Genomic DNA, 13,302 nt, shown 5'->3' with positions numbered 1-13,302 from the left:
TGATACCAAACACGACAGGGTTCGTTACAGCCAGTTTAGAGTTAACCATCGTGTAATGACTCATGGCCACTTTATATATCATAATGGCTGATGCCCTTACAACTCGGGAAAATGGACTCCCCGAATTGTAGGGGTGTCCTGTTCATGCAGAGGCACCCTCACACTTCTAACTGAACACCCTGCCTTCAGGATTCAAAGGCATGTCTTAGGGGTGATTTATAGCTTTTAAGTGCAGTGACCTCAGATATAAAGGAACCTATATCTGTTGTAAGTGGTGCAGCTTACACAGGCTGCAATCGAGGCCTGTGGCTACAATCCGGGTTATAGTGCACTACTTAGGGCGGATAGTCTCCATCAGTATGTGCTAGTTCCAATAGAACTTGCACGTGCAAAAATCTGGCTGTGGCTATCATACCACTCTCTCTTTTCACCCGTTTATAATTTGGCATTGAATTACACCAACCTATTTGGTTGTTGCCTTCTATTGGCAATGCACCGAAGAAGTCTTTTGTTTAAAAGGACGAAAATTGGTGGCTGATGGTTTATTTTATGAACTGTATAAAAAAGAAAATACTGTATCTCGTGTAGTTGCAGCCATTTCCTTAATTGATTCTTCAATATCCATGGACATTTGATGATGGACTTTTTTTGACTAACGGTGGTGCGGTTCCAATCTAGTTTCTCTGGTATATTTCTTTGTACTAGTAATTATTGCTTGTCCTGTCTGAGGTAGGGAGATTCTCTACAAAATGCTGTTCTGTTGGCATCTTACCCCACACCACCTGCATAATATCAAACCTGCTTACTCTGACGCTTGCTGGCGTAGTTGTGAAGAAACAGCCTCTCTCATACACATCCTGTGGCCCTGCTCACATTTTGTTGATTTTTTGGATAATATATTCTTTGCAATTTCGTAGATCCAGGGTGAGACCATAGACAGACTCCCTGAATTGGCCTTAGTTGGCAGACCATTGGCAGGGCTATGCCTACTCCACTATATTATGGGTACAAGGATATTCCATTTCCTCCCGACAGCGAAACACACCATTCTCTCTCTGTTTGGAAAACCAACAAAGCCAACCTTTGACCTTGTGGTTACATAAACCTTGGCAGCTATTAGGTCATGAGAAAGTAGTGTACGATCTTGCCTACAGAAGTCAGTTTTTAGGTCTAGGCTAGACAGCGCATGTGCTGTCTCAAAGAGATGAGTTGTGTTTAATCGGTGAGCTTCAGCCCTCCCACAGGCTTCCCATTAGCTCGCTCCCTCATCTGTCTCATACTCTTTGTCACCATTTGTCCATTGCATGCATGGTCATGCCTCATGGGCCAAGTGCTTGTAAACATCTACTGCATCTGTTTTTAGGACCATTTTAGGATCTACTTTTTTCTTTACTTTTCAATACTCTATGCAGTGCTTCCCTCTCCTCTCAAACACACTCCCCCCCCAAAAAAATAACATCCACAACGTACACTGCGCTTTACTGCTCCCTTGGCTTGCTTTTTTTGATGTACAATTGAGCACGGTACTGGAATGTTGCTTCCGTGATATCCAGTTGGTTGCTTTCCCGTTCCTAATGTACTGCGCAGATTACTACTCCCTTGACTTGCTCGCCCTCATTAATAATAGCTGCACATGTGAGCGGACCATGACGGCGCTGCTCCTCTGCAATACGAGTCAGATATCAATGCACGCTCTTAAAGTCTGATTTATGACCAAGGTACGATCGCATCAACAATTCAAACTTCCAACAAGGATTACAAAACTACGGGGCATATTATCAAGGGGGTTTATCTCCGCTTTTTTGGCTGTAAAAACCAAGAAAGCAGAGATAAAATTATCTCCCTATTACCTAGCTGTCGCTAACACCAGTTAGCGACAGCTAGTAGGAGATAGCGACCATCTTGGGCCCCACTTTGCATGTCAGTGATATTTATCACTAATGACATGCAAAGTGGGCGTGCCAAGATGTTAGCGACTGGAAACAGTCGCTAACATCGCTATCTCCTATTACCAACTTTTGGAGATATTCGTGCTAAGCGCCAATATCTCCAAAAGCTAACACCTACCCTGAGCAGTTCTTAGCCATGTTATCCAATGGGAGGTGGATAACATGGCTAAGAGCATTAGCTCGGTAATGCATGAATATCGCTGACTTTTCAGCGATATTCATGCATTGCGGGAGTTTTTTATCGCATTTGCGATAAACCTTGGTAATACCAAGGTTTATCTGCGATAAAAATCGCTGCAGCTCAGCGGTAAAATTTTGTCTCTAACCAAGCAATAGCGATAATTATCGCTATTGCTTGGTAATATGCCCCTACATGTTTTTGTTAATGTGTTTTTTGATAAGTATGTGCAGTGAAAAGCTTGCTTCCTAGTTTGTTAAAAGCTCTCCTCTATCCTTCCTTTCATAAGCACTGAGTTAGAATGTGGAGAAATTGCTTGATTGGCCAACCTTGAAGCTGAGGAATTGGGTTTGTGTCTTGGCTGCAGGCTCCATATCCTATGAATCTGGGCAAATCTTGGCTTGTTTTATAGTTGCAATGTTTGCTGCTCTTCACCGCCTTTATTTATTTACACCTGATGTGTGCCTTGTAAAAGCTTACCTTCTAATTGGAGAAAAACATTCGCCTTTACTGTTCCGTTATGCTTCCTTTTATAAACACCTGGAGAGGGTGTGGAATAACTCCTTGAGTGGCTGACTTAAAAGGTGGGGAACTGGGCTCAAGTCTCTGTGTCAGATCTCATCCTGTGATTCTGGGCTAATCATTTCTCCATTCCTAAAAATGAATGAATGCAACTGGTGCGTATGTACAGTGCTACGATACCTTCGGCTTAAGTTTGTGGTGCATACAACTACAAAAAAGGTGGTTTCTTACTTAATACTCGGGAATGCATTTTAAAATAGGTATGATCTTTTTACTTGTTGTAATGATTTTGCAATTAAAACATTATGCACCCAGTTATGTTATGTTATGTTATGTTATTTTAATTTATACAGCGCACAGCTACTCGGAAGAGTCCCGCGCTTACAGAAAACAAGGCGGCAAATGAACAGATACTAATTAAAACAGAAGGGTTTTTAGAGCTTTCCTAAACAGAAGGGGATCCTGAGTAGCTCTCAAGGCCAAGGGCAGCGCATTCCAAGCCAAAGGAATTCCCCCCCAGTCGATGGCGCTTAAACTTCGGAGTCTGCATCAGCAGCTGAGAGGAAGAACGCAGCTGTCTCACTGGTGTATAGAAAACCAGTCTCTTCTGCAAATAGCTCGGGCCGAAATCGTAGAGGGCCCGTCGCATAAATGAGAGCATTTTAAATTTCAGGCGGGTTTCAACAGGAAGCCAGTGTAAAGACCTAAGGAGAGTCAAGGCACTGTGCCTGGATGACAACCCCCCTAGGAGTCTAGCAGCCGAGTTTTGGACCACTTGTAGTTTCTTCACAAGGAAACCTGGCTGCCGACTAGGAGGGCGTTGGCATAATCCAAGCGAGAGAAAATCAGTGCCTGAACGACCGTCTCCCTAGCCGAACTCGGCAAAAAGGGCAGAAACTTTCTCAAACTTTTCAACACACCAAAGCATGTGCCAGACAATTTTTTTGCATGTGTCACAAAATTCAGATTATCATCAAACCAGACGCCGAGGTTTTTGGCGGCACCCTTATTCTCAGGCGGGCAAGGAAAACGAGGAGGCCAGAATCTCCCTCTAAAATCCGAAGCAAAAGAGCCAAACAACAGTACTTCAGACTTTCCCTCACTGCATTTAAGCTGCGCATTGGCCAGTCAATGGAAGACCGATGACAAGCACTGATGGGGTCTCATAACCGAGTCCTCCTCCTTGCTCCAGGTAAACAACAACTGGGTATCGTCGGCATAGGCCATCACCTTAGCCCACAGAGACTCCGACAAAGAAATCAGCGGAGTCACATAGATGTTAAATAATGGAGGGCTAAGTGAAGACCCCTGCGGAACCCCAGTTGAAACCCTCAAGGGCACAGAGGCACACGGCGGGAGCCAAACCTGCTGCGACCTTCCCTGCAAAAAAGAGTTGATCCATTGCAAAGCTGACCCAGAGATCCCTATTTCAGATAGGCGATCAAGGAGCATGACGTGAGGCACCGTGTCGAACACCGCCGAGAGATCAAGCATGACCAATGCTGCTCTCCGCCGGCATCAAGACACTCCCGAATCAATTCCGTAACCTCCAGAAGAGCGGACTCCGTGCTATAAGTGGCAAGGGAAGCCAGACTGCGCCGGATGAAGCAAGCCAGCCCCCTCAACAAAGTTAGTAAGTTGGAAAGTGACCACTTTCTCACAGACTTTGGCCAGACTGGGCAAAAGTGAGATAGGACGATAGTTTTCTGGGACCAGTGGATCAAGTGATGATTTTTTGAGTAAGGGAAGGATCAGGGCATGTTTCCAGGCTGTCGGCACACAAGCTTCCCGCAGCGATTTGTTGACCAAAAAATTCACCTCCGCATTAATGCTGTCAGCCACATCTGAAAGTAAACGGGACACACAGGGGTTGTTAGGAGAGCCGGACTTAAGGGCTTTAAGGATTCGGAGAGAACCAGCAAGGTCAATAGGATACAATTCCGAGAGAGGGTGGGGCCAGTTCTGCCCTGGGCGGATGCAGCGGCAAGGACGAGAGGATGGGGGAGGACAGAAAAGTCTCCTGTATGCTGATTATTTTATCCCTGGAGAATGACGGCAGGTGTTACACCAGGACTCCGTGGCAGGAGCAGCCGCCACCTGGGCGCTGGGGGACAGGAAGCTCTGCACAATAGCAAAAATGTCTTTATAATTGTTATTTGTCCGCTCAATACGAGCGGCATAATACTGTCCTTTAGCCTCTCCTATCGCCACGTAATAAAGTTTTTGTTTGGCTCTGAGGATGTTCTTATCAGGGAGGTGGTAGCCGCCAGAGCGCCAAGCCCTCTCCGCAGCCTTGCAGGCATGCTTCAAAGTCTTCAGCACGGGAGTAAACCATTGCTTAGAAGGAGATTCACGGCGCAGCCTTATCTGACGCTGCTCTGACCCATTAGCGGCAGCACCCGCAATCCAATCGGCGAATTGCGTTACATTCTCTTCCAAACAACCCGAAAAAGAGGGCCGGGAAGCAGCAAGCGAAGCGCTTAACTGGCCAGGATCCACCTTCCTGGAGACAGGGGGCGACGGCAATTTGCCTGCCGAGGAGAGTTGTCCAAATCCCATGAAAAAAATATAGGAAAGTGGTCTGACCAGAAGCCTTTGTTCTCCACCAAAAGTGGAGAACAGAAGCCTTTGATAAAGGTTCGCTAAGTGGAGGGAGTCCTATGGAGTCCCCCTCCTCGGAATGGTCAAGGTGGATGTTAATGTCCCCAAGGAGCACAAACTTCGAAATTCACACACTTACACCTAGAGCCATTCTACACGTCCACAGGCTCCGGTTTCATGCTTTTTTATTACTTCTCTTTCAGCCATTCTAAACAGAAGACGTGCTGCTATTAAGCATGGCTAAAAGACATTAATATTGACCACACCAATAACTCTCTGATTGCCAAGACCTATTGGTTTCGCCAATGCTTGTTTAATGAACAGAGATGTCCTGTTCTTACACATCTATATGAGGGATGCAGGTGTAAGACATGCCCACAGACTCTGAGAGCACTGGGACTGATCGTCCCCACCTTCCTTCCATGTTGAATGTGTGGGAACTCGGTGTAGGGGATGGGTACTTGGGAAGGGGACAGGGAGTTTAATGGTGGTGACTGTGTTCACCGAAAGATGTTCTGGTTAACCTTTTTATATGGCATAATGAATCGAATAAAAACCATTGGAAAGTAATTTACTATGTTGGTCTCTACATACATTTAAGTGACGCACTCTTTTATTCAGAAATTAGTTCAAAGACAGATCTGAACTGGTCTGTGCACACAGAGCAGACTGGTGGACAGTGGACGTTGTGTAGGTCAGCTCCTCTCACCTGGACACAAGTTCGCTCCTCCCAGCAGGATGGACAGACATGTTGATGGGCTTCCCAAGATACAGACCGTGACGTCAGACAATGTGAATGCTAAAAACAGAAGACATCAGTTATTTTACAGCCATGAACACGATTACTGTAATAGCTTGTTCAAGCATAAACATCTTTGGAAAAAAACAACTTCAGAACTGTCTAAATGATGGCCCTCCATACACTTAAATAAAAAGTTCTCGACCTGCACCTAACCCGCTAGCAAGCACTCGCCATCAGATAAGCTAGGGAGGAAGGTAGACAAGTAAATTAGTCCAGTAAATTACATAGGACGTTATTTTGACGTTATTGAGGAATTTCATTTCAGAAGAAAATGTTTGCAAGGATATATTTCTGTGCTGTCCATGTTATTGGTATGCCCTGTGTTGCTGAACATTCTGCTGTTGCAAGTGCTGTGGTATTAGCGGGTGCCACATTGTTGGGGTGCTGTCCATGGTATGGTTATTTTATTACTGTGCACTCATGGTGTGTTAGTGGGTGCTGTACTGCTGAATGTGCTCCCTTTACTGGGGTGTTAAGGGGTTCTGGTTTGCTCTGGATGATCATTATTTTTGTGGGTGCAGGACTTGTGTTGAGTGCTGCAGAGCCTGTTGTCCATGGTCATAGGTAGAACTTTGCTGCTAATGGTGCTAACAGTGGAGGTGGACAGTGCTCTGCTGCTGTGGTGTTTCTGAAAATGGGGATGCTATGGCTGTATCCGTTATGTAAAGGGTGCTAGGCTGTGCAAGGGGCTGTCTAAGGTGTTACTGGTGCTGAGCTGTTGGAGATGCTCTTGGTGATGTCAGTGGTGCTGCAATGTTGGAGGTTCTGTCCACGGTGCTGGTGGTGCCTTGCAGCACAAGGGGCTGTCCAAGGTGTTACTGGTGCTGAGCTGTTGGAGGTGCTCTTGGTGATGTCAGTGGTGCTGCAATTTAGTAGGTTCTGTCCAAGGTGCTGGTGGTGCCTTGCAGCACAAGTGGCTGTCCAAGGTGTTAGTGGTTCTGTGCGACACGATTTGTTGATTGTGGTGTAAGTGTTGCGTTGATAACTAGATGATCTCCCCATGTTGTCAGAGGTGTAGTGCTGTTAGATGGTGCTTGCATAATCAACTTCCAGGCACATGTGTGCAGCGTTAGAGGTTCAGAGACACCTTATCACACACCTCCAGTGCTGAGCACTCACAACCTGCTGAAGCTTCTTCATTAGTCTTGTGACATGCATATAAACGCTGGACTCACTCATAGACAATGTGTAAACTTTTCTTTAACACAAACTTTATTGCATTTTCATCAAAATTAAGCATTACAGGACAATGACTCTTCAATAAGCAAGTTAGTGCAGTCAAATCGAAACAATAGCATATGTATACAATGCCCAGGGTGTGCCATTTATTCTCAGTCCCAGTCATGCCAAGATGGGAGTAGAATAATTGTATAATATAACCAACTCCCCACCCGGATCCCAAAACAATCAAAAAGTGTCACCAAGGAGCTGTTGTATCCATTGTCAGGGGAGAAACGCGTGTGCGTGTGTGTTAAAGTCTGGATATGGACCAGTAGATCCATTGGCGCTGGAACCTCTGCAGCATACAGGTACACAAGGGCGCAGTTAGCACTGGACTCATGTGGCCAACCCGCTTTGCCATAGTATCACATTAAGGATCTGAGCCTTGTGCTTTTATGCCCCAATATCGTATCCCATTCCATGGAGATGGGCGTTTTACGCAGACCCCTGTATTCCTCCGCCTGAGTGCTGCACTTTCTGCAAGACACCAACGATGGACCTCCCTCTGCCAGTTCTCCACGTTTGGGGCAGATCAGCACTTCCAGCATTAGTGAGGAGGCATTTCGCTAGTAGTGATGCTAAATTTGTGAACCGCACTCCCACCTTGGATCCTCTAGGTCTCATGTGCAGCCCAATATACACTGTTCTAAGTCATCCCACTTGCCTGTGTAGGAAGCTGGCTCTGTATATACTATACCAAAGTCAGGTATAGTGTGCACAGAGTCCAGGGAGTCCCAAGAGGTATAGCAGAGGCTAAATTAGACAAGTACCAACAGCTCTCTTTGTGGTAGTGTGGGTGAGCAGTTAGGCTTAGGCTAGAGATCCTTGTACTGGTCAGCCCATGAAGCCCAAACAGGCCCATGTACAACAAATACAGGTCGTGTGGGAGTTATTCTAGTTTTTTTTATTAGTTCTTCCCCCTTTCTCCCAAACCTACAAGTATCTTTACAGGGGTACCTTTTTCTTTTTTTTGCTGTTTTTATGACACACTCAGTGACTGAATCCACACCAATTAGATAAGTATAAAAAAGGCATATGTATATTTTATTTTGTAGACCCAAGCAGGACTTGGTACAGGCAAGTAAGAAATACTTTCGAATTCTAAAGCTGTACACATAAATGCAATTGTGGATTAAATTGGAATTGGTTACAGGTTTGTATACATTTCAGAACAGTTTGAAATACAGCCAAATTTCTTTTGATTACTCTTGAATTACTTTTCAGTTACTTTCAGGATTTTAAGTGATATGCTGAGATATCACACACTGGATGTTGCCACTTACAGGTAAGTAAGACACTTCTTAAGTTAAAGCACAGTTACTTTCTTTTCATACAAAACAGTAGGTCAACATAATTATTTTTTAGAAACTAAACACGTAACATTGGTTATTATGGAAAAAAGAGTGTTATCGGTTCTCAGGTAAGTAAACGACTTACGAGAAGTAGTTTTGGGCGTTAGGGCCAAAGTTCCCCAACGTCCAGTTGGGCATTCAAATTGAACCACCAGTGGCAGTAGGGCGTCCGTGTGCAGGGACCCAATGTTAGCCAATGGAGTTAAGTGGGCCTCTGGTCAGGGACTGCTTGCGAGCCGGTCACTTGTAGGAGCAGAGCTCCTGGGGTAGAGATCAGCACTACAGGGGACAACAATCAGCACAGGAGCTGCACCATCATCGTCACAGGGGTGGCCGGATGCAGAGGGCAAAGGAGACATCTGGGACCCTGTGGATTCCAATGGAGTTCGGAAAAGATGCTGCAGGTTCGGTCAGGGAGGTTTTGTAGTGCACCCTGCTAGCGGGGTGCTTTACCTAGGCCACAGGCAGTGGATCGCAGGCATGGCATACAGGGATGTGTTTTATGTCGACTCTTCACTTTTCTTTGCACCAAAACACGCAGCCTGCAATAGCAGTGTATGAGTGTTAAGGTACAGGGCCTCTAAGGGTGGTAAAATAGGTGCTGCAGCCCTTAGAGGCCTTCCCTGGTCACAGTGCCCTTGGCACCCATGATGGGAAACAGCATTTACAACACCTTGCTGTAGATCGCATGTCATTACAACGTGAACCATTACATCGCAAGTAGTTACAATAACTTGCTATAGGGGGCAGAAGGTGCTGGATTTACAGTCCAACACCTTCCCCGCTGTTGCACAAACTGGAGTAGGAATAGTAAATTATACTATTCCTAAGTCCAGCGCGCCCCCTACAGCAAGTCATTGTAGTGGCTTGTGATGTAATGGTTTGCGTTGTGACAACACGGTCGTTGTAACGACCGCAGTGTATTGGCCTGCAATCTAAAGCATACGTTGTAAAGACATATATTCACCCATGATATCTTTTACAAGGGGCTTACCCTTGGCCAGAGATGTGCCAATTGTGGTTACAAGGTACAGCTTTGGGAGAGAACGTAGGCCCTGAGAACCTGATTAGTAGGAACCCACGGCACACCAACTCAAAGATCATCATGTGTCAGGCACAAAGTGGTGGGTAACCATGCCAAAAAGGGGCACTTTCCCACATCCTACCCCATGTCATTGCCTAATTTTCCCTGCTATTCCCACCCAGTAGCTTGAGAGTTGTGGACAAGACCACAGCATATGAAGTAGGTCAGGCCGGAGCACAGAGCAAGAGGACACATCAAGGATGCAGTGGGGTTCATCTAGTTGATTTTGTGTGATGTTAAATATGCTCTGTGTAGTATAGCAAATTGAATGAATTTGAATCTCGAGTTTCAGATAGTATAATGGGTTATTGTAGTATACATGGGCACTCATTTTAGTATACATGGGCACTCATTTTCTGAGAGTTCCCTAGCCAAATAGTCTCCCACCTACATTTCAAGGAAGCGGGTGATGCCATGAGGTGTTTCTGGAGTCCCTTGTACAGCCATCGCACCAAGCGCTGACCGTGCCCCATCGTGTGCAGCACCCGGAGGAGTTTGTGGATCAAGAACTCCTGTCTGTCTGCCGCCCAATATTTATGGACATATCAAAGGATACTAGCATGAGTGAGGAATAGGGAGTCGGAGAGATTACAAGGGTGTATAAAATCCTTGTGGGTCATTAGGGAGCCACTTTTAACTAACTTCCCAACCATAGTGAACCCAGCCTCCTCCTAGAGTTTTAGTCTGCATCTCGTTAGAGTGCCTGAGGTGGTAGGGACACCTCACAGGGAAATATTAGGTTTATGAGGCTCCCGGACCAACATATATTTCTTTGGTAGTTTCCAGTACGTCAGTGCAGTGCGCAATAGCAATGTAGGTGTGGCCAGCAAAGGGGCATCAGGGCATAACAATCTATGTAACTGGCCACACTCTAGCTGAGCGTCAGTATGGTTCTATTTCGGTTATGACCAGCCAGTGTGCCAATCACTGCAGCAGCACAGTGTAGGAAATTGCCTCTTTTGGTCACGGTTAGCCCCACCTTTTTGCCTGGAAAATGATGTAACTTTGACTAGAAAATCACAGGGTCCCTGCCAACCAGGTCCCTTGTGCCAAGCTCTTTCCCTAAACTAGGTCTTTTGTTTCCCAATTGGCACAACTTCAGCACCCCTTGTAAGTCCTTAGTAAATGGTCCCCCTGGTACTTGTGGCATTGGCACTGAATAGGGATCCCAACTGTAGCAGCATGAATTGTGCCACCCTAGGGTCCCCTCACCAATGCCATGCTCACTGCCATTGCAGCCTGTAAGCATTGTTGCAGACAAAACCAAAGAGTCGACATAGCAGACATCCCTGTGTGCCATACCCACTGACACTGCAGGGGATATCGGTAAGACAACCCTCAGGCAGGCCTTATAGCCCTAAGGCAGGATACACTATATCTTCTGTGAGGACAAATCTACCAGAGTAGATATGCCCCTGTAATATCCATATCAATTCTTGGATATTGTAGGTGAAACGGGAAGCCATAAGGAGTGCATGGGCTAGACACTCGCCATTACGAGTTCCCAGCTCCATGATGGTTTCACAGTATTATAGGATGATTGGTACTGAATATCTCATCTTAATAAACCAGCACTGATTCCAGTAATTGTAACTTTGATTATTACATTTATTGTGATTTTATCGTATTGTGAAATGTATTTATCTTGTACTCAAAATTCTTGGTCTAAATATTTATATAAAAACAAGTACTACTTTTCCAATTTGGTCTCGACTTCCTTCATTAACTGTATTATTTATTGCCTCTGTGAGTACAACAAAGGCTTAGCACTACCGTCTAATAAGCCTAACTGCTCCCCCACACTATAACAAAATAGTGTTCGTATTATCTACTTTTGCCTCTGTAAATCAGTAAGGGTTTCCTCGACCTCCCTGCACAGTGTACCCCATTGTGGTGCACTATATAGAGAGGTGGGTGTACTAACGAGGTCCACACGTTGTAGAGTTCAAGACATTTATTAGGTTCAATTCACCATAGGTGCTCCCTGCTTGACAGGATCATAACAAACCAACATTCCACAGCTGCCTTCAAGTGACAGCACGGGTCATACCAAGGGGAGAGAAGCGGGAGGGGGGAAACAGGGTAAAGAGGAAGGAACCAAGTGACAAGTTACAACACATCATCCTCCCTAGGGAAACAAAAGGGGATAAGGCAGGGGACAGCTGTAGGGGGAGCGGAGTGGAGAAAAGAGAGAGAGAGAGAGAGAGAGAAAGAAAGAAAGAAAGAAAGAGAAAGACCGAAGCATGGAGAGAGAAGATAACTGCAACAACATAACAGGCGAGAAAGCGGGTCCTACAAGTAAGACCTCAGCCCCTGCAAGAACCTAGTACCTCGGGGAAGAAGAACCCAAGGCCTCTAACAAAACTTTGGCAGAGAGCCACTTTAAACCAGAAAACAGTCTGTGTGAGGACGGGGTGGAGAAATCCAGGAACGGGGTAGATACCTGCGCCTCTATCTACTCTTCCCCTCCCTTTACCATAAACCGTGGGATGGCTTTGAATCCCCTTAGTCTCCCGGTTATATGAGAGAGAAGGATAAAACTTGGAATGGACACCCCAAATTCCCATCCACCCCGAGCCCCTAAAATACTAACAAGTGACTGTGGGAAATAATGCTACTAATAGTATGTGTGTCTGTCCACAAGGAAATAATGTAGACACTGGTAGGAAATAACTACCCCATCGTCATGTCCCAGGGGGCCAACACTTCAGGCTTCTAATAGAACTCTGTTAAAATTTCACATGTGGTACTACTGTAAACAAGGGTTATTAGTTCTGAGATGGCCAACCCAAAGTCAAAGTTAATAACAATCCTCAGTTCCAAAATTTCCCAGGAGGTATTACAGTTAAAGAGAGTTATCCGTTCTGTGATGGCCAACCAAAAGTCCTGGCCTTAATCCAACGTGGAAAAACAGATTTCCCTGACGGATGCTGCAGAGTAAATGATAACTGGAACTCCTGCTTTTCTGCTAAGCCAGACAGCCACCAGTCTGTTCCTAAGTTTACCTCGAGAAGGAGCGTTGCACCAGATGGTGTGCCTCTTTACCCTCCTTCGCTGTCTCCTCTGAACTTTCCAAACACCTGTGAATTCTTTACAATTATGCTCCAGGATACTCTCCAACGTATCTTCACCTCCATGCAGGTGAGAGATCCCAACTTTAAGATCTTCTCCTTGGGTAGTTTCCTGGACCAGACCGCACTACGTCTGCGCCTTGTAACCACACAGACCTCATACACCTTATCATAATAGTTGTCTGGTCTAGACCATCCTCCCCCTTCGGATCTCTTTCCGTACTCAGCACCTGATCCTCTGGTAATGGGTTCACACCAGGTAACTTCATGCCACTCTCTCCCAAAATTGTGTCGAATTGGCTTACTCTTTTCCTCCTTTAGTCTTTTAGTTGGAGTAACCTTACATTTTCCTTCACTAACAAGCTCATTTTCATTTTTTCTAACTTCTGCACTTTCTTCCTTCACAGATTCCATGCTTATATTTTTCCTCCCTTCAAGTCCTTTATATATACCATGTTTTTCTTTGTGTTTGTCCATAACTGCTTTTTTTTTTCCATTCCACTCTCTCCAAGCAGTTCCTTT

The 13,302-nt window shown here is 45.5% G+C and overlaps 1 protein-coding gene across 1 annotated transcript in view; it reads right to left on the bottom strand.

The window, feature by feature from the left end:
* Positions 1–13,302, bottom strand: part of LOC144759966 (carnosine synthase 1-like) — a 562,866-nt gene that overhangs the window by 504,059 nt on the left and 45,505 nt on the right. Inside the window, exon 4 of the mRNA XM_078646511.1 lies at positions 5,960–6,049. Coding sequence (XP_078502637.1) covers positions 5,960–6,049 — 90 coding nt within the window. The remainder of the gene's footprint in view (positions 1–5,959; positions 6,050–13,302) is intronic.

This window comes from Lissotriton helveticus, chromosome 1_1 (genome assembly GCF_964261635.1).
Source record: "Lissotriton helveticus chromosome 1_1, aLisHel1.1, whole genome shotgun sequence".
In the NCBI taxonomy this organism is placed as follows: Eukaryota; Metazoa; Chordata; class Amphibia; order Caudata; family Salamandridae; genus Lissotriton; species Lissotriton helveticus.
The sequence above is the reverse complement of the archived record's forward strand: the minus strand, read 5'-3'. Positions and strand labels throughout refer to the sequence as shown.